At 39.3% G+C, this 21,628-nt stretch overlaps 1 protein-coding gene across 2 annotated transcripts in view; it reads left to right on the top strand.

The window, feature by feature from the left end:
* GRM1 (glutamate metabotropic receptor 1) overlaps positions 1 to 21,628 on the top strand; it is a 460,470-nt gene that overhangs the window by 311,267 nt on the left and 127,575 nt on the right. For both annotated transcript variants that reach the window (XM_007517840.3, XM_060188722.1), the window contains exon 4: positions 11,951 to 12,186. In XM_007517840.3, coding sequence (XP_007517902.1) covers positions 11,951 to 12,186 — 236 coding nt within the window. The remainder of the gene's footprint in view (positions 1 to 11,950; positions 12,187 to 21,628) is intronic.

Genomic DNA, 21,628 nt, shown 5'->3' on the forward strand with positions numbered 1-21,628 from the left:
TTATTATTTGAAATTTTAGTTTTCCCAGATTCTACATATAAATTATGTAAAACAGTGACTGTTCTTCTGTGACATATTAGCATAATATGGTCAAGATCTACTTTTCTAGTCACAAATCACAGGTTATCCTTTTGTCTCATGGCTAAATGATATTCCATGGTAATATATATATATATATATATATATATACATATATATATATGTATATATATATATATATATATATATATGTATGTGTGTGTATGTCTTATACTTCTAATCGATAAATCCTTACATGGGAATTTATATTATTTTTAACTTTATTTTTTAAATAACTTTATTTTAATAACTTTATTCTTTTTTTAAATTTTATTTTATTTATTAATGGATATAGACCGAGAGAAATTGAGAGGGGAAGGGCATATAGAGAAGAAGAGAGACAGAGAGACACTTGCAGCCCTGCTTCATCACTCATGAAGCTTTCCCCCTGCAAGTAGGGACCAGGGGCTTGAACCAGAGTCCTTGTGTACTGTATTGTATGCACTTAACCAGGTGTGCCACTGCCTGCCCCCCATAACTTTATTAATATTATTAATAATTCTGCAATGAATACAAGTGTATTGATATCTTTTTGAGATCTTGTTTATATTACCTTGAGTACATACCTCAAATTGACTTACTATATGATATATATTATTCCATAGCATTACAGACGTTATTGAAGGTCTGTGCCAGATTCATTTGACACATTTATATATGCTTACCACTGCAATGATATGTTTTCTTTCTTTCTTTCTTTCTTTCTTTCTTTCTTTCTTTCTTTCTTTCTTTCTTCCTTCCTTCCTTCCTTCCTTCCTTCCTTCCTTCCTTTTCCCTTTTGTTGCCCTTGTTTTTTATTGCTGTTATTATTGTTGTTGCTGTTGGTGTCATCGTTGTTGGATAGGACAGAGAGAAATGGAGAGAGGAGGGGAAGACAGAGAGGGGGAGAGAAAGACAGACACCTGCAGACCTGCTTCACCGCCTGTGAAGCGACCTCCCCTGCAGATGGGGAGCCGGGGGCTCGAACCGGGATTATTACACTGGTCCTTGTGCTTAACCAGCTGCGCTACGGTCCGACTCCGAATATATTTCACTTCTATCAAATTTTGGAAATGACCTCACGACTAAACCCTAGTCCTTTAGCAAATTAGATGGCTAGAGTATGACATTGTTTATATACTCACTATTCTGTGCATTAGATCTCTGGGACACGTTTACTGTTTACTTGAAGGTTTTTGGAGGATCCTCCAATACTACTTCCCATAGTCAGTGAACCAATTTCTACTTCTACCAAAGGTTCGCAAGTGTAGTCTTTTCACTGAGCACTCATTTGCTGTGTTCTAGGCACAGCAGCTGTGAAGTGATATATAGTTGTGATTTTATTTGCATTTCATTGATGAAATTAAATATTATGTACAACTTTCATCTTCTCCCTTTAAATACACTCGGTATTTGTGTGCTATGTCAGATAATAGCAAGTTTCTTGAAAGAAAAGGGACAGGGAGAAGAGTAAGGAGAAGGGATCAAGGAAATCATGTTCAACCAACGGGCTATTTAAGTAGACATGAAGGCAACAAACAGGTCATGCAAATATCTAAGTAAAGTGGATTCCAGAAGTGAAAGCTGAGAGAAAGCACAAAGAACATGGTATACCCAAATCAACCTAGCCAGAGTAGCTCGAGGGGACTAGCAGAAAGGTTCTGCAAAAGAATTCCAATCCCAAGTCTCCAAGGTCACGGGTTCAATCCCCAGCTCCACCATAAACCAGAGCTGAGCAGTGCTCTAGTGTTTGTCTCTGTGTCTTTCTTTGTATCGCTCTCACTGCAATAAACTATTTTTATGAAAAAAAAAAAAAAAGACAACCAGTGTGACGAGAGCAGATAATACAGGAGGATAATAGAAATCAGATGAGAAATATCACAAGGGTACAGTGTAGAAGACCTCATCTCATTTGGGCTAGATGGAAACTTACTGGTGGATTTTAAGCGTAGTAGTGCTGGGTTCTGATTTATGCTTTAATCAGAGTCAGTCCAGCTCTTTATTACATTCTCTTTCTAACGGGTCTCTTGCTTCCCTTCAGTTTGCTCTAAATAATTATCTAGGAAACTTCCAAGTCACATTCAGATGGCATAGGGACCTGAAAAATATTTAGCAGCAATAAAACAGCCAGAAATTTAAAACAAAGAACATCCGCTTCCCCAGAGACCCATCCTACTAGGGAAAGAGAGAGGCAGACTGGGAGTATGGACCGACCAGTCAACGCCCATGTTCAGCGGGGAAGCAATTACAGAAGCCAGACCTTCCACCTTCTGCATCCCACAATGACCCTGGGTCCATGCTCCCAGAGGGATAGAGAATGGGAAAGCTATCAGGGGAGGGGGTGGGATATGGAGATTGGGTGGTGGGAATTGTGTGGAATGTACCCCTCCTACCCTATGGTTTTGTTAATTAATCCTTTCTTAAAAAATAAAAAAAGGGGAAAAATTAAATTTAAAAAAATAAAATAAAATAAAGAACAAAGGAGGTTGGTTCAGATCCATAAAATTTTGCACTAAGGAATGAAACGTGGAAGCCTTCTAAACAAAATCATGTCTCCACTTGGTACTTACAGTTTCATGAACATCAGAATGGAATTTTTGAGATACCCATTTCAATGGTTATAATAGCATAATCTTCACCTTCATAACTTCTAAGCTAGAACATAAAATCTATAATGGCTGTAGAAAGCACTTCTCCAAGCATCTGTTTAGTTTACATTTCCAATACAGGTGAAATAGTAAGAATAAATGAATAGTGAGGAAGTAGAAAGTAAGTGTATTGAGAATACAAACAGAGAATAGTAGAATTGGCTTCAGCAAACATAAAATCCCATCCCAGTATTTATCTATCATCTGCTCTCTGTCTATCATATCTCTTTCTTTTCTATTTTCTTTTCTTTTTTCCTCCAGGGTTATCACCACTTATGGAGCTCTTACCCTGCAGGTGGGGACCAGGGGCTCAAACCTGGGCCCTTATGTGCTGGAACGTGTGCTCAACCAGGAGCACCACCACCTGACCCCCTCTTTTCCCCTCTCTATCTCCTTCTCTCATCTTCTGTCTGTCCTATAAGTTAAAAAAATAGCTGTCAGGAGCTGTGATATTATCATGCTGGCACTAAACCATAGTGATTATCCTGTGGTTAAAAAAAAACAAACAAAAACAAGTTTTAAGTAGTGCCAATGTAATGAACTCTACTATTTTAAGCAGGGTCTTTCTACGTAAAATGACTGTATATATACTTAGAACAAACACTGTTCATAATCATTCTCTAAGATTTGTTAAGACTGGAGCACTGTAAATAAGTTTATAAAATTATCTACTCTAGGTTGGATTGACAATAGTACTTGCATAGAACCATGCAGACATAAAATATTTCTCTCTTTTGTTTTTGCAATTTTCCTAACAAAAAAAACAGCAGCAGAGGTCTGTTGACAGTGAAAGATGAGATTTTGCAAGTTTTAGCATGCTTGAGATAAAATCATAAATTTTAGTCTCAATAAATTAAAACAAATTATGCTGCGTTTCCAAAAGTTATCTTCAGTCTTATGGTAGTTGGTTCCAATAATTTATCTCATGTGAGTTCAATTTAAATAATCTTTTGAGGAAATTAAAATATTCTGGATCCATTAATTTCTTAGGCAGTGATTTTTAAACGAAGAACATATTTAATAATGGTCTATGTTCTGCAGATGAAGTTATGTCCCTCAAAAATTTCATGTTCTAGTCCTAACATCCAATGTGACTGACTGTATTGGAGATAAGTCATGAGGGGTTCATTAAGGTTAAGTGAGATCAGAGGAGTGGACCCCTGATCCAACAGGATTAGTGTCCTTATAAGAAGAGAGAGCTCTTTCCCTATCTGTGAACGTACATCTGACATGGAGGAGGATGTAGTCTACAGGATAGATATTTCTCATCAGAAGATAAAAACAGTTGCAAACTTGATTTTACATCTCTGTTATTTGGTATCTAGAATGGAAAGAAAATCAACTTACACTGTTTAACCACTAGTTTTTTTTTGTTTGTTTGTTTTTTTGTCTCCAGGGTTATTGCTGGGGTTTGATGCCTGCACTAAAAATCCACTGCTCCTGGAGTCCATTTTCCCCCTTTTAGTGCCCTTGTTGTTTATTGTTGTTGTTGTTGTTGGATAGGACAGAGAGAAATGGAGAGAGGAAGGGAAGACTAGTTTATAGTATTCTGCTATACTAGTTCTCTCTGACTTAGATAATCAAATTCATGATAGGACCAAGGTCATATTCTATATATTTAGAATTATTATGAAAATAAAATAATGATATGAAAATTCATAAAAACTTTTTTTTGACATTCAGACCTTTTATTTCTTCTCTTTCATTCCTGCCCTTATTTGGGGGAGGGGGAAGAGTTCTTTTTAAAAAATATAAAGGTCACAAAATATATTAGAGAAGTCAGATGTTCCTCTTGATAAATACTGGGACCAAAGAGGTCTTTATTATGCATCTCAGAGACTCCATTCTACTACCTCCTTAACCAAAGAATAGTCATTTACCACCAGGGTCCACTTCATCTTAAGGGGCTATATGGGGAAAAAACATAATAGCAAACGAACCTTAATTTGTAGTTGTTTTTCTTTTTTCAGTTTCGAGTTGTCTTTATTTTTAAGCCATGAATCTAAAAAGAGCTTAAATGAAAATAGAGATTTCTTTTTTTTTGTAATTTTAATTTATGAAAAGGAAACACTGACAAAAACCATAGGACAAGAGGGGTACAAGTCCACACAATTCCCACCACCAGAACTCCATATCCTATCTCCTCCCCTGATAGCTTTCCTATTCTCTATCCCTCTGGGAGTATGAACACTGAACATCCATACTCCCAGCCTGCCTCTCTCTTTCCCTAATGGGGCAGGGCTCTGGGGACTTGGGGCTCCAGGACACATTGGTGGGGTTGTCTGCCCAGGGAAGTCAGGTTGGCATCATGGTAACATCTGGAAACTGGTGGCTGAAAAAAAGAGTTAACATATAAAGCCAAAAAAATTGTTGAATAATCATGAACCTAAAGGCTGGAATATTGCAGATGAAGATTTGGGGTCTCCATTTTGGAGATAGCTAGTAGGTCTATTTTAGTTATATTCTGTAAGGCCCATGACTATACTAGTTTCTTCCCGAGCCTGACATCTGATATGCTGATGGACCCAAGTTGTTGTCTGGGGAGATGATGTCATGGCTGGAAAAAGGACTATAAAGGATCAGGGAAGAGAGTAGCTCCCAAATAAGGGAAAGGTGTATAGGTATTGTTGATTGTAAACATCACCAATTTGATCTGGGGCCCATATTCAGCTTAGGAGCCTATGTAACTTCTGCATCCCTATAGTTCTGAGCTCACATTCTGTGATCATGAGTAAGAATGTTCCAAGCTGCTCCAATTTCAGGTGGTAGATAGAGTATGTTGTCCAGCCTCTCTTCAGAGGATGGAACATTCTCTACCGTTGTTGATCCACATGGAGAGCAAGCTTTTTTTTTTTTTTTTTTTAAATAAGTAAGCTTATAAATTACAAAGTAGGGTTGATTAAAACTTAGTGGCTAACATGTGCTTGCATGAAAATACCTAAACTGGGGCCAGGTGGTGGCACACCTGGTTAAGTGCTTACAAGAAAATACCTAAACTGTAAAATGTCTCTAAGACGTAGTGAAAAACAAGAGATTATCATTGGATTATTACATTGGAGGAAGCTTTGGTGCTGTGACTTATTTTTGTTTGTTTTTCTCTCTGTGTCTGGTTCTCTCTCTGAAAATGTCAATCCAAACTGATAAAGCTTCAATGATGACAAAAAATGTGAACAAGTATTGTAAGAAAATTTATAAAAACAAGTAATTATGTCTTTTCAAATATCTTCTTTTGTGCTTAGGTTGCATATAACCTAAAAATTCCATATGCTATAATATGGTTTGATAGATACAGTTTGTGACATGGGAATTTTACCTTAAGACTTTGAAAACTAAGTAATCATATCGTAATGGTGACATGAGCCCTCTGGTTATGTTCTTATATCTTGCAACACTGTCACACTGCTAACTACTTTTTAAAAACATATTTGTTCTTAGTCACTGCACTTACCATCTTATTGATTTGGAACAAATAGTTTATGAACTGACATCATTTTTGTCAGTTATTTGTGATCAATAGCAGATTACAAGATTGTGAAATTACAGGGTATAGTTTGACACCTCACCCACCACAGAGTTCTGTATCTCCATCAACCTGCTTTTCAATAGTTCCTACAAAGTCTTAAGAACTGTTCTCTTTCCTTATTTCCTTCCCTCCTTCTCTCTTTCCCTCCTTCCTTCCTTCCTTCATCCCTCCCTCCCTCCCTCCTTCCTTCCTTCCTTCCTTCCTTTCCTCTCTCTATTTTTTTTTTTTGAAAGTTCATGTGTATCAGTCCTCTGGATTCCACTTATTGAGCTAACAGAATCACCTCCATCCAGTTCCATCCATTTTCTGACAGTTCTTACACCACACTATAAGGGGCATTTACAATGAACGGGCTTTACATTGCATAGAAAAGTTCAGTACTTGGGGGGGTGGGGGGTGGCACACCTAGTTATGTGTACATACTGCCATATGCAGGGCACAGGTTCAAACCCCTAGTCTCCACCTTGGGGGGCAGGGACAGGGCGGGGGAAGCTTCACTAATGGTGAAGTAGGTCTGCACTCTTTCTTTCTTTCTTTCTTTCTTTCTTTCTTTCTTTCTTTCTTTCTCCTTCCTGCTCTCTCAATTTCTCTTATTTAATAAAATAAATGAAAACATAAAACATTACTTTTTAAAAAGTTCATTACTTTGGCTGGACACGAGGAAGCTGGTAACTCCTGCCACTGAGCAAGGTCTCTCAATGTTCTACAAGTTGTGCTCAGTTCTTCTATGGACTGGATGATTCTGTCCTCCAGTAACACTGCCAAGTGGGTATCATCTTCATGCCCTCTTACAGCTGGAGAGACAGAACCCAGAGAGAATAAGAAATCATTACTTTGGGTGGGGTAGATAGCGTAATGGCTATGCAAAGAGACTCTCATGCCTGAGGCTCTAAAGTCCCAGGTTCAATCCCCTGCACCGCCATAAACCAGAGCTAAGTAGTGCTCTGGTTAAAAATAAAATAAGAAATCAATACTTATTCCTTGTTACCTCTCAAACTGGCTGAATGAGAGAGACAAAGTGGGCTGCTACATTGACAGCAGAATTAGAAGGATCAATGATCCATTTGCCCATCATAAATTCCCTTCATTGGTCGCTCTTTCTTCCACAGTGGCACAGAATTATCCCTCACAGGTATGTGCAATGATTTATCAGTAGTCATCTTTGCCCTACATTCCTACAAGGAGAATAGTTACAAGTTCACCCATGGCAGAAATTATAGGCTGGAATTGCCAGAAGTGCATTAGGGAATGATGTACAGAGCAGATGGAAAAATAAGAGTCAGTGATCTGATCTTAATGTCCTTGATGTGGAAGTTTAACATCTTGAAAATCTGTCCCATTTCATCTTCGATACCTTTCATCCCCTCCTCTGCCTTGTCATTTCTTTTTTTTTTTTTAATATTTATTTTATTTATTTATTCCCTTTTGTTGCCCTTGTTGTTTTATTGTTGTAGTTATTATTGTTGTTGTTGTTGGATTGGACAGAGAGAAATGGAGAGAGGGAGGGGAAGACAGAGAGGAGGAGAGAAAGATAGACACCTGCAGACCTGCTTCACCGCCTGTGAAGCGACTCCCCTGCAGGTGGGGAGCCCGGGTTCGAACCGGGATCCTTATGCCAGTCCTTGTGCTTTGCGCCACCTGTGCTTAGTCTGCTGCGCTACAGCCCAACGCCCGTCATTTCTTAATAACATTTCTCAGCATTTATATCACTTGGTTTGTATTACGTTGCTTAATCTCTTCAGCTTTTATAAATATTGCTAATCTTGTAAGTTATGTAGTTTTATGTTTATTTTACATGTCATCCTGAAGATATCATTTCATTGTTTTTCATTTCCCTGGATTTATGGATGTTTCTAGAAAATTTAAGAATTACAGTTTTCTTGTCAGGTTACACACACAACCACTCTAATTCATAACTCAAATGAAATTGCTGCTAAAAAAAAAAAAAACGTAGACTACAGTTACTTAAAATTAATGCCAATCGATTTTTCCAAAAGAATTTTGAAGACTTTTATAAATGACTACTATTTTACTAAATAAAAAATACTAAATAAAATAGTCATTTTATAAATGACTACTGCTTTACTATCAATCTGCTTATTAAACAATTTTAACTAACACAGAAGTCACACTTAAGTGGCTTCTGTCAAATTACAACGGATGAAATTAATCTTCTTGCTTCTCACACTGAATATTATTAAGCAGAATTATTAAGTAACTTTGGATTGTCCTGTTTCATGTTAAATACAGTGATATCGTCTGAGTAAAAATATTAGCATTGTGAAAGAATTGGCGTATAAGACTGTTGAGGAAAGAAAGATAGGACGTAGGCCTTCTTGGATATTGATGGAGAATGCATAAGAATGCAACTCTGAGTTAAATGTTCACCCTGGTCACCCAAGATGTGTAGCAAGAAAACAGATGGAGCAGCAGAAGCTGCTAGATGCCTCGGAGAGAATTCAGTACTGCCTGGGGTCAGTCGGCGCCCAGCACAGCAGGACTCTGCAGACAGCTGAGGAACTAAGCACATGACTGAGGGGCAGTCAGAGAGAGAGAGAAGTCACATATAATATGAAACCTTCAGGAGAAAGCCACAGAACATCTATTTTTTTTTTGATAAAAAAAATTATTTTCTTCAAGTTATATCATTCTGATTTGAAACATATGTTCATGGACAGTACTTCTAAACAAAAGCCTAACAGATTTAATTTTTTTTTTATATATTTATTTTCCCCTTTGTTGCCCTTGTTGTTTTATTGTTGTGGTTATTGATGTCATTGTTGTTGCATAGGACAGAGAGAAATGGTGAGAGGAGGGAAGACAGAGAGGGGGGAGAGAAAGACAGACACCTGCAGACCTGCTTCACTGCTTGTGAAGCGACTCCCCTGAGGTGGGGAGCCAGAGGCTGGAACCGGGATCCTTACTCTGGTCCTTGCGCTTTGCACCACATGTGCTTAACCCGCTGCACTACTGCCTGACTCCTGAGCCTAACAGATTTTTACCTTTCTCCTTTTTAATATGACATGGATTGTAGTTCAGGTCTTCAAATTGCAATAGATATAATTAAAATATAGATGAGAGTAAATCTGAATAATTAATCTTGTGCAGATCTTTTAAATTATACTGTTAAGATAGATAATTAAAAAAAATGTTTCCATATGCCAGGTGAAATGTTCCATGATGGTGAGCAAAGAAACAGTTGCCAAACACTTTAGTTTTCACCATGAAGAATAACAGATGAATAGCCTTCAGTAATGGAGTCTTGAAGATTTCCTGTAGTCCACAGATTAAAAGTTCCTATACTGGATTATATGCCCCTACCCCTACCTCTGCCATACTACCCTCTGTGTTCCAGCCAAATCAACTTTAAATTCCTTGAATAAGTCATTTTTCAAATAAACAGTTCATTAGAAGCCTATCCAAATCTTCTCTCCTCTTTTCATCTGATTAGTGTTTATTTACCTTTTGGGTCTCAATTTAGTAATCACTTCATTGGGAAACAATGAGTCTATCCATCTCTTCCAGTCAATCCTGTACTCATTTATATACCAGACTGAGTTTTGCCTCCAGGTCCTGGCCACTGGTCTTCCCTTAACATTTGTAATTCTTGTTTAGTGTCTATTTTCCTCACATTGTGGGTGAAGTGTGCCTCGCTCTCAAGTGAATCTGGCACATAATGAGTTCTAGGGAAATGTAGAGAGAAAGGAAGGAAGGGAGGGAGGGAGGAAGAGAAATAAAGAAAGAGAGAGAGAGAGAAAGGGAGAAAAAGAAAGAGAAGAGAGAGGTGAGGAAGGAAGAGAGGAAGGAAGAATGAGAGCAAAAGAATAAAAGCACTGTACAAGATTGTTGAATCTCTGGTGATAGTGGATTTACAAGACACACACAGGTATTTTGAATACAGTTAGATGAACTCCATTACAATGTGTACTGGTTCCATATTTTAGTAAGGGAACGATGTCTTCCATAAGGCATGCATCTTCTTTGTGTTCCACTGAGATGACTGGAATAAAACAGCACCAGTGTCGAGGTCAGGTAAGTGTAGAGCCTTTATCCCAGCCCATCTCAGGTGACGGACGGGGTGAACTCTGATCAGTGGTATGAATCTGACAGAGTGCCCTGCTCTGTAAGCAATAAAACACTTTCTGTGTTTGAAGCTACAAGATTATGTTCCAAAACCTGCAGGTAGCCAGTCTGTAGATAGAAGAGTAAATCTGTCCCTTGAGCAAGACAATCTTATACTTGTTCTCCTTAGCTTGACTAAACTTTAGATAAATTTATTCTTGACTGCTGACTCCTGACTTCCTTTTTCTCTGAGTATTTACTTTAATAAAAACATACCACTGTAAATTTTTTTCTCTGACTCTTTGGGATGTAAATATTTCTCCAGCCTTTTGCCAGTTTTACAAAGGAGGGATGAGCTAGATGTCGTCTCTTTGAAAGAGTTACAGAAAAACACAGCTCTCACAATTTGTGTGGGGAAGCAGTAGTCGACCTTTAAATAGCAACTGGTAGAAAAAAAACAAACATATATATTGGGGGCCAGCAGTGGTGCACCTGAGTAAGCACACATAGTGCTGTGCACAAGGATCCAGGTTCAAGCCCTCGCTTCCCACCTTCAGGGCAGATACTTCTGGAGCGATGAAGCAGATCTTCTGGTGTCTTTCATGCTCCTTCTGTCTTCCCCTCCCCTCTCAATTGCTCTCTGTTCTATTGAATAAAATGGGAAGAAAAGAAAGAACGTATATGTGTTTAATTGCAGTGAACAACCCCTACCCCACTATATCTTTCAGTGCTTGTTTTCTAACTAACTCTAGCACTTACACACACACACACACACACACACTCAAAGACACACACACACACACACACACCTTTTATTTCCTAATAATTGAGTTAAATTTGTTTCTCACTTACTGCAATGCCCTTGAATCAAGTCTTCTTTGCCTGTTTAAATCTGTTGCACTTTTTCTATGATACTATCTTTGGATGTGATCACACCCATTTACAGTTAAGATATGGCCTGGTTAATCTATATGTCTAATTGGACTCAATGGAATTACATGAATCATGACAGATGTGAATATTCTAGAAGACGACTGAATTCAAAACAACAACAACAACAACAACCAGCAGTCTAGTCTTTGTGATATAGTAATAAAGAGTACTAGACTTAGGAGCCAAACAACTCCCATCCCTGTTCCAGATCTATCAGGATTTAGGTGCTAGATAATTTCTGACGCAGTAAAAGTGAATAGCCCTTGTTTTTTATTGTTATAGTTATTGTTGTTGTTATTGATGTCATTGTTGTTGGATAGGACAGAGAGAAATGGAGAGAGGAGGGGAGACAGAGAGGGGGAGAGAAAGACACCTGCAGACCTGCCTGTGAAGCGACTCCCCTGTAGGTGGGGAGCCGGGGACTCCGGGATCCTTACTCTGGTCCTTGCGCTTTGTGCCACCTGCACTTAACCCGCTGCGCTACTGCCCAACTCCCACTATCATCGTCTTTATCATTCCTTTCATGATTTAAAAAAAAAAGGACATTATGAATGTAAAACTGTCCACTCTCTACCCCAAAATAGTCACTGATAAACAGCCACGCTGATATAAAGTAAGTTTTCTGGTTTGTCGGATTGCTTTCTTCACACATGACTCAGCGCTGTGCGAGAAACATTGGCCTTTTTTTTCCTCTCTCCCCACCCTGATGCCTGCATTTTCTTTTTAGTGATGGATGGGCTGACAGAGATGAAGTCATTGAAGGCTATGAGGTGGAGGCCAACGGAGGAATCACAATAAAGCTGCAGTCTCCAGAGGTCAGGTCATTCGATGATTATTTCCTCAAACTGCGGCTGGACACGAATACGAGAAATCCCTGGTTTCCTGAGTTCTGGCAGCATCGCTTCCAGTGCCGCCTCCCAGGGCACCTTCTGGAAAACCCCAACTTCAAGAGAATCTGCACAGGTAACTCACGTCTACAAAGCCACTCAGGGGTGTGCTCATGCCCCTCTTCCACATTCCTGCTTATTGAAAGAGCGTCTTTAAAGATCAAACTGACATCTCAGTGGATAAGAGAGCTAGAAGGAGGAGTGACATTGCTCTCACGGATTCATCTTTCTTTATTCTGGAAAGACTGCTGTTATTATTCTTTCCTTCCTTCCTTCCTTCCTTCCTTCCTTCCTTTCTTTCTTTCGCCTCAAGGGTTATCACTGTGGCTTGGTGCCAGCACTGCAAATCCGGTATCTACTGCTCCTGGTGGCCATTTAAAAAAATTTTTTTAAATTATTTTTTTATTTATTTCCTTTAGTTGCCCTTGTTTAATTGTTGTAGTTATAGTTGTTGTTACTGATGTCGTTGTTAGATAGGACAGAGAGAAACGGAGAGAGGAGGGGAAGACAGAGACGGGGAGAGAAAGACAGACACCTGCAGACCTGCTTCACTGCCTTTGAAGCGACTCCCTGCAGGTGGGGAGCCGGGGACTCGAACCGGGATTCTTACCCTGGTCCTTGAGCTTTGCACCGCTTGCGCTACCGCCGGACTCCCCCCAGTGGCCATTTTTTCCTTTTTTTTTTTTTCTTCTAGTGTTATTTGACTGTACAGAGAGAAATTGATGAGGGGGAAGATAGAGTGGGAGAGAGAAAGGTAAGACACACCTGCAAACCTGCTTCACGTCTGATGAAGTGTACGCCCTGCAGGTGGAGAGCAGCAGTTCAAATCCTGGTTCTTGTACCCTTAACTGGGTGCACCACTGCAGGCTCCCTGACTGCTTTATTCTCTAGTAGAGCAAATGCTAAGAGGAAATAGCGTAGGTCAGGCAGACAGTATAATGTTCATACATAATGCCTTCAGAATGCTTGAGGTTCCATGGTCTCTGGTTCAGTCTCTGGCCCATAAGCCAGAGTTGAGCAGTATGCTGATGTAAATTTAAGAGAAAAAAAAAAAGACAAGAGGAAAAAAGAAATCAAAGAACATAAATAACAGAAAAAGTCAACCAAATTTGGATACCTACTACTCCAATTAGAGGGAAGAGGTCTTACTGCCGATGTGCTTAGGAAATGCTAGCCGCAATTAAAAGCCGGCAGAAATAAATCAAGCAAAATACAATCTAATTTGGCTGATCCTAAGAGTGTTGGGAATAGTAAAAGGACAAAAAGATGGAAGTCAGGCGCAAAGCACAAGGACCGGCTTACAGATCCCGGTTCGAGCCCCCGGCTCCCCACCTACAGGGGAGTCGCTTCACAGGTGGTGAAGCAGGTCTGCAGGTGTCTGTCTTTCTCTCCTCTCTGTCTTCCCCTCCTCTCTCCATTTCTGTCCTATCCAAAATTAATAGTAATAATAGTAACAGCAACAATAAGGGCAACAAAAGGGAATGAATGAATGAATAAATAAATACATAAATATTAAAAAAAAGACAAAAAAACGGGTTTAGATAATAGTGGAATGTTTAACTTAAGAGCAAATAGCCAGAAAAACAACCTCACTGAAATGATGAAGTGTGATCAGAGAACACACTAGAAGCTCTGAAAGAGTGAGCTATTCCATTAGTGAGGAAGGACACTCAAAGATGAATAAACAAGATTATTTTTAAAAAAGGGGGGGGGGAATGTTAGCATGCTTGGGTCAATGGAAGGCTACAGTAAGATCTCAGGCTAGCTGAAGCCATCGAGTACATAAGAGTAGGAGAAATACCAGGGACGTACAAAACTTAAACCACTTTTCAAAGAACATTGACTTTGCTATGAGTGAGATGGGAAGCCATTGAGAAATTTGAGTATGGTGTCCTGGGCCCAGCTACACCACACTGAACATTAAAGGGAGTTTTGCTCTGGGTTCTTTCTATAGCTCTATGTCTGATCTCTCTCTCTCTCTCTCTCTCTATATATATATATATATATATGTACATATATATATATATATAATTTTATTGGCTAGAGAGAAGAGAAAATGAGACAAAATGTACATATATATATACATATACATATATACATATACATATACATATACATATACATATACATATACATATACATATACATATATATATATATAGAGAGAGAGAGAGAGAGACCTGGAGCACTGATTCACCACTCAAACTTCCCCCTGAATGTGGGGACCAGGGACTTGAACCTGGGTCCTATGTACTATGTGCACATGTGCACTCAGCTAGATGGGCTTCTGCACAGTCTCTGTCTCACTCTTTCTATCTGGAAATGTCAACTTGTAACAGTGAAACCTTGGAAATGACCAAACACAGACAATTAATAACTTTTAACATGACCAAATTATGACTGCTTTACATTTAGAATAGAATTACTCTTTGGGTTTTGTTTTTCTCTTTTTTGTTATTCCAGAACACTTCTCTGAGCTCTGGCTCACAGTGGTGCTAGGTATAAAGCTCGTGATCTCAGATACCTCAGGCCTGCAAACCTGTTACATTTAGCACTAAGCTATTTCCCAGGCCTTCTTGGTGTAGTTTCTAAGTTTGGCCAATAAAGAAGGACACACAGAAACAGAGCAGTGATAAGAAAGTTCTAAAAATTCAGATGAGAGTGTGTTGGATTGGGCCATGAATTGGCAAACATGGACAGAAGTAGCTGAATTCTATGTATTATAATTATTGTTGGTGTTATTATTTTACTACTAGGATTATATCTGGTACTTGGTGCCTGCACATCTCCACTGTTCCCAGTAACTGTTTTCTCTTTTCTTTTTCTTTTTTTTTTTTTAAGAGGGAGAGAGAAAAAGAGAGAGACAGAGTGAGAGAGAAGGAAGGAGAAACACTTGTAACACTGCGTTGTCACTCATGAAGGTGGGAACAGGGGCTTCAACCTGGATCTGCATGTCCAATGATACATGAACTCTGTAGGGAGAATCACCACTTGGCCCCAATTCCAAATATATTTTGAAAAAGGCCTGGAAAGATTCTCTGACATTATTGTTAAGAATAACTGTGATCAGAGCAACTGGGGAGATGGTATGGTTATTGACTGAGATAGGGATGAGGTCAGATAGATTGGACTAGAGAAGAGACAAGAGTTAGAAATTAAGTGTAAAATGGGCCCATTCATGATGCAACTATGCATTTCACTTTGTCATGGTTTCATTAGTAAAAACAAGTAGTTCCAAAAGACCACTGCTACCACTACTGCATGAAACTCTACATAATTCTGTATGTATCGTCATCCTTAGTTATAATCATAGTACAGGTGTAATTCTGTATCTTATTTTTTACTTAGGATTATGCTTTGCTTTTTAGATGTTGCTGTACGGTCTTATTACTGTCATTTTAACAGCTTCATAGTATTGTACCCAATGGAAATGTTGGACATTAGGGTTGATTCAAATTTTTCTTCTTATAAAGACAATTAATATGATCATTAAACTTTTCAGCATGTGACCCCTATATTATGCTTTTTTCCCAGTCACAACTCCATAATGAAAAAGACTGAGGAATAAATAGAAAGAAATCAGATATGTATTTACCATGGGATTTGAGTGCACCCCAAACAATGAAAGCATGTGTTTATACGAAGACTTGTGCATCACTGTCTGTAGTGATGTGTAGTGGCCTCAATCTGAAAACAATTCCAGTGGCCACCACTAGGTAATCAGATCAGATTGACATATTGGGATGGAGCCACACAATGGAAAGCTATTCAGCAAAAAAGGAACGAGCTGTTGATACAAGCAATGCAGTGATAAATATTAAAAGGTTCAGTGAGAAAAGGCAGACAGTGGGGCCAGGTGGCGGCATACCAGATCACATGCACATGTTACAATATGCAAGGACCCAGGTTCAAGCCCAAGGTCCCCACCTACAGAGGGAATGCAGTGCTGTGTCTCTCTGTCTCTCTTCCTCTCCATCTCCTCAACCGTCTCGATTTCTGGCTGCTCTATTCCAACAGATAAGCGTAATAAAAATCTTAAAAGATTTTTTTTTTAAAAGGAAGGCAGACAGAAGAAAAAGCTTGTGACATATAATTCTGTTCATACTGAAGTGCATAAATTGCAAGGGGGTATCTTCACTTTCTAGCTTTGCAATGTTGCTATAGTACTGTCTCTCCCCTCCTGTTACTCAGTCTGTGTCAGAGAGAACAAAAAAGAAATAAGATAGGAAGGAAGGAAGGAAGGAAGGAAGGAAGGAAGGAAGGAAGGAAGGAAGGGGAAGGGAAAGAAAGAAAGGAAGGGTGGGGGTGGGAGGATCGAAGGAAGGAAGGAAGGAAGGAAGGAAGGAAGGGGAAGGGGAAGAAAGAAAGGAAGGGTGGGGGTGGGAGGATCGAAGGAAGGAAGGAAGGGGAAGGGGAAGAAAGAAAGGAAGGGTGGGGGTGGGAGGATCGAAGGAAGGAAGGAAGGGGAAGGGGAAGAAAGAAAGGAAGGGTGGGGGTGGGAGGATCGAAGGAAGGAAGGAAGGAAGGAAGGGGAAGGGGAAGGGGAAGGGAAAGAAAGAAAGGAAGGGTGGGGGTGGGAGGATCGAAGGAAGGAAGGAAGGGAGGCAGAGAAGAAGGAAGGAAATGAATGTCCAGGGACTCAAAAAAAAAAAAAAAAGAATCTCGGAAATTGTTAGGGGAAGGTAGACCCAAAAAGGTCCTTGAGTCCCAGTTTCACCAGGAACCAGAAATTTTGTGAACAGAAAGAATCCTTTGTTTTTCTACCATCGTTGAGTGGGAAGAGAATTCGGAGAACACCTGAGGAAGCCAGGCCCTTATTTCCTTTGCCTGAAAGGGAAGAGAAAACGCAACACCCCAAAGTGGTAGTAGGTGTGACTTGGAAAGAAAGTGAAAGTGAAGTGCGTGAGAGTGGGTCCCAGCACCACCATATTGCCTTTTTGCCCACATATGTCTCTGTGGGTGTGCTTTCATTTGTTTCTGAGCAAAGGCTTTTAAAGCCAGTAATCATGCTCTTCTCCTCAGCCGGTAGAGATTCAGCAGCCTCTTTCCTTTGCAATAGAACCATGTAGGCAAAAAAAAAAAAAAAAAAAAAAAAAAAAAAAAAAAATGGAGGAAAAAAGAAAAAGCTGGATAGAGCAAAAGAGGTGGTTTAAATGTTGAGCAGTAGAGCACATTCCTCTCATGGATGGGCCCCTCAGTTCTGTTCTCAGCACTGTATAAGAAAAACAAAATGCAAAATGAGCAGCTTTCTACTGCATTCATTTGAATTATCAACCTGATTAATTGACTCAGAGTCTCTGGGTCTCCACCAAGCATTTATATTAACAACAGAAAGAGATTCATGTTTAAAATGTATGAACCTCTTAGATTTTTATTTAATTTTCAAAATGTGGAACCATGTGTCACTGTTGAAATTGAGAGCCTGCCAAGGATTTGATCTGTGCTGTGGCAATTGTAGTAGCTAGCCAAACTTAAGTAATTCCCATGTCAAATCAGACTCTTCAGTTTGTTTTACTTGTTGGTAAGATTGTTTTGCACTGGAAGGACTGGCATCTGTATCCAATAAGTTATGGCCAAACATTTCCCCCGTGTTCAGATTGGGCAATGACTAGATGTGGTAATATTCTTTTCTTTCCCCAAATCATTTCATTGGGTATAAATAGTGACTTACAGGACAGTTAACTATAATCTCTTATCTCCTCATGACAGATGTCTGCATTGTTACTAGAACACACTGCCATAACTCAGTGATTTAATGTCGTATGCTTTACATTGGTTTGTTCTAGCCCTCCCCCGCCAAGAGAATTGGATGAGTCCTGAATTTCGCGGGCCCGCTTGGCCCCGCCCCAAGGAACCCCGGGAGAGGGTTCCTGAGTGCGAGAGTGACAGAGTTCCTGAGTTCCTGAGTTAGACTGAGTTCCTGAGTTCCTGAGTTCGAGAGTGCCAGAGTTTCAGAGGGCTCTCAAGTACGAGAGTTCCAGAGTGCCAGAGTGCCAGAGTTCCTGAGTTCCTGAGTTCGAGAGTTTCAGAGTTACAGAGTAAGAGAGAGTGCCAGAGAGACAGAGTTCCTGGGTTCCTGAGTTCCAGAGTAAGAGGGAGTTCCTGAGTTCGAGAGTAAGAGAGAGAGTGCTGGCGCCGCTGCCGCAGGAAAGAGGCAGCAGAGTTCTGTTTGGTGATTAGTTTGGTTTAGTTTATGAATTGTTGTTCCTGAATAAAGAAATACAGCTTCCCTGCCCAGCCGTTGTCCCCCGCGTCTCTGTTAGCCGCCGTGAAGCAAGCCAGGCCGGCAAGAGCCTCCGAAAAATTTTAACAACAATTTAATACACACAAATACACTTACTATAGATTAGAATGCTGATGTGGGTCAAACTGTCAGTACAGCTACTTGCCAGTGTTCCTTTGCAAAGGCTTTAGACAAGGATTCTAGAGACCACTGGTATTCCTTGGCTATAGTCTGTTTCATCCTTATTCAAAATCAAATGTATCTCTCCGACTCTTCTTTCGTATTCATTTTTTTTCCCTCAGCACACAGTCAGGCAAAGGTTTCCACTTTCAAAAATTGGAGATTAGATTTTATTCACCCAGAATGTTAAAAAGCAATCATCCGACCGACCTTCAGGGAAACCAATCTCATTTCCAGAGTCTTTATGACACATCCCTCATTCACCCCAGGCTCTAGCTTTAGGACACAGAGATCTTTGTTGTTCCATTATTCTGCTACCTTAGCACTTCTCAGCCTTTGAGACACTTTGGTTATTATTAATTTTTTTTGCCAAATTTATGAATTTAAAGATTCTGTCTTCCACAAATTTTGATAAGAGTTGCCAAAAAGGCTATGATTCATCAGAAAAATCATTTAAAGATGTTTTATATTAAACTTACATTTACTTTATTAATGATTTTATTAATGATCAACAAGACTGTGGGATAAGAGGGGTGCAATTCCACACAATTCCCACCACCAGAGTTCCAGATCCCATCCTCTCCACTGGAAGCTTTCCTACTCTTTATCCCTCTGGGAACATGGACCAAAGATCTTTATGGGGTGCCAAAGGTGCAAGGTCTGGCTTCTGTAATTGCTTCTCTGCTGGACATAGACATTGGCAGGTGGATCCACACCCTCATCCTGTTTCTGTTTTTCCCTAGTGGGGCAGGACTCTGGGGAGGTGGGGTTCCAGAACACTTTGGTGAGGTCAACTTAAATTTCTAAGTGCAATCATATTTAATTCCCAAGACTGACCCTAAGTTGTCTCAGGGATGGTTGAGAACATGTGTGCTGTTTGAGCAGAATAGTATCTGACTACAAGATGGCACGTGTATTTCCCTAATTTCTGTTGTTTGGGTCTCCATTATTGGGACTATCCTTCTATATCCTTATGCAGGAAATAAATGTTCTCAACACCGGACAGACAACTGTATTTCCCAGGCAATTAAAGTTCCTATACTATAAAGTCACAGTTAAATAAATAACCTTAAAGTACCCTTCCCCTTCATAATTCCAATCATCCTGTATAAATGATATTCCATCTTTCTCAGACACACATCAAAATATTAGACAGTCACCAGGAGTCTATCTTATTGTTAGACATCCAGTCTCTCAATGAATCATAGTTTGTACTATTTTAAAAATAGTTATTCATTCATGGATGTATTAATCACTGAGTCAATCAGAGTTGATTAACAGAAGTAGTACTGATTATTCATTTCATTCTTTAAAGACCCGAGTAGAATAAACAGTAATTTCACAGCTCAATAGGTGTTGACTACATCATGCCTGTTCATCTACCTAGATCTTAGAGGAAAAAAGGATAAAAAAAAAAAAAAGAACCTTTGTAGATATATCATCTCAATCTCCAAGTCCAAAGTTTCAAGTTCTAAATTGTTCTTGAACTAAGAAATATAAAGTTACTTATTTCCCCCTCCTGGTTATCTTGTATAGCTAAAGCCCAAAACAATGCAAACGCAGAACAATATTTTCAATTTAAAGGCATGTATCTGTGCTTCTATATTGAGCTTTTTGTGCATATTCCATATTAGATTTAAATTTCCAACTGAGATGATTACTAGTTCTCAGTTCTGGCTACAGGCTGTCTCTTAGTAACTGGAAAGATTTAAGAGTTTTCACTTGCTAGGAAAAGTGAACATTTCTTGATTTTTTAAAAAATTATATGTTAGCCTCCTGTTAGTACTCCATATTTTCAAATTTCTCTCTAGTATAAAATAGAAGACAAAAGATATAAATGTAAGTAGGTAAAGATTGTCAAACTACATGAGGATAACTGTATTATGCTGCAGTAACAAATAACATCCCAAGAAGCCTTATTAAATCTATTTAGATTAATGTCATTTCTTTATGGAAATTAAATTTACCCACCTTTAAAGAGAGAAAACAGAAGACTCATCCAGTGAATAGACTGAAAGTTTGCAGTCATTTAATGCCATCTGCATTGGGTTTGAACATGGTGTCTCCCCTTTTGCAGCCCCATGTCTGAGAGACTTTAGTCCCTTTATACCCAGTATTCAATGGGGAAATGGTGAAAAGATTACAAGAACAATTGTTCTGGAAAAGTCAGAGTCTGAGAAGTCATAGCACTGATTATTATCTTTTTGTCATCTTTATTTATTTGACAGAGACATCCAGAAATTGAGAGGAAGGGGGGAAATAATGGAGGGAGAGAGACAGAGAGACATCTGTAGCCCTGCTTCACCACTTGTGAAGCTTTCCCCTTATAGGTGGGGACCAGGGGCTTGAACCTGGGTCCTTGTGCACTATCATGTGAGCGCTTAACCAGGTGTGCCACCGCCTGCCACCCACACTGATCATTCTCTGGAAATACTGAAATGCTCATCATGAAGACATCGTAACTATCCTTTAATAGTATGGAGCAGATCCCTGGAGTGAACTGAGATGTGCTCTCTTGGAGAATTTTTCAGCCTGGTATTTTCCCTGATTTTTGTATCTGCTCTTAGGAAGGTTTCATCACTCTCTTCATCATATTCAGTCTTTTCTGATGGGGAGTTAGGGACAGGCTTCATTAGGAATAGCCATCTTCCACCAGTCTAATTCCTAATAATAATAATCAGCTGGGGTGTAGGGGACACCTTAAATATCCAGTGGCCAGACCTTTTAGTCCATGATAGCTTTGTTTTTCCTACCAAAAAAAGTGTTAACTTTTAAATCATCAATAAGTAAATAAATAAACCACAACTTTATCAGTACAATGATTTTATGAACCTCAATCTTAACAGACATTTAATGAAAGCCACAGTCCTAGTGGTCTCTCTTCTCTCTCTCTCTCTCTCTCTCTCTCTCTCTCCCTCTCCCTCTGTCTCTTTCTCTGTGTGTGTGTGTTATTATTGTTTTATTGGGGAAATGATTTACAAGACAGTTGTCACTTGAGTACAGCTTTTCATCTTTCCATGATAGGTGTATGCACACAAAAATACTCCAAGACATTGATTGCCAGAAAAATGTAAATAAAGACAACAATGACATAACATCTCACACCTGCAAGAAT

Source organism: Erinaceus europaeus, chromosome 4 (genome assembly GCF_950295315.1).
Source record: "Erinaceus europaeus chromosome 4, mEriEur2.1, whole genome shotgun sequence".
In the NCBI taxonomy this organism is placed as follows: domain Eukaryota; kingdom Metazoa; phylum Chordata; class Mammalia; order Eulipotyphla; family Erinaceidae; genus Erinaceus; species Erinaceus europaeus.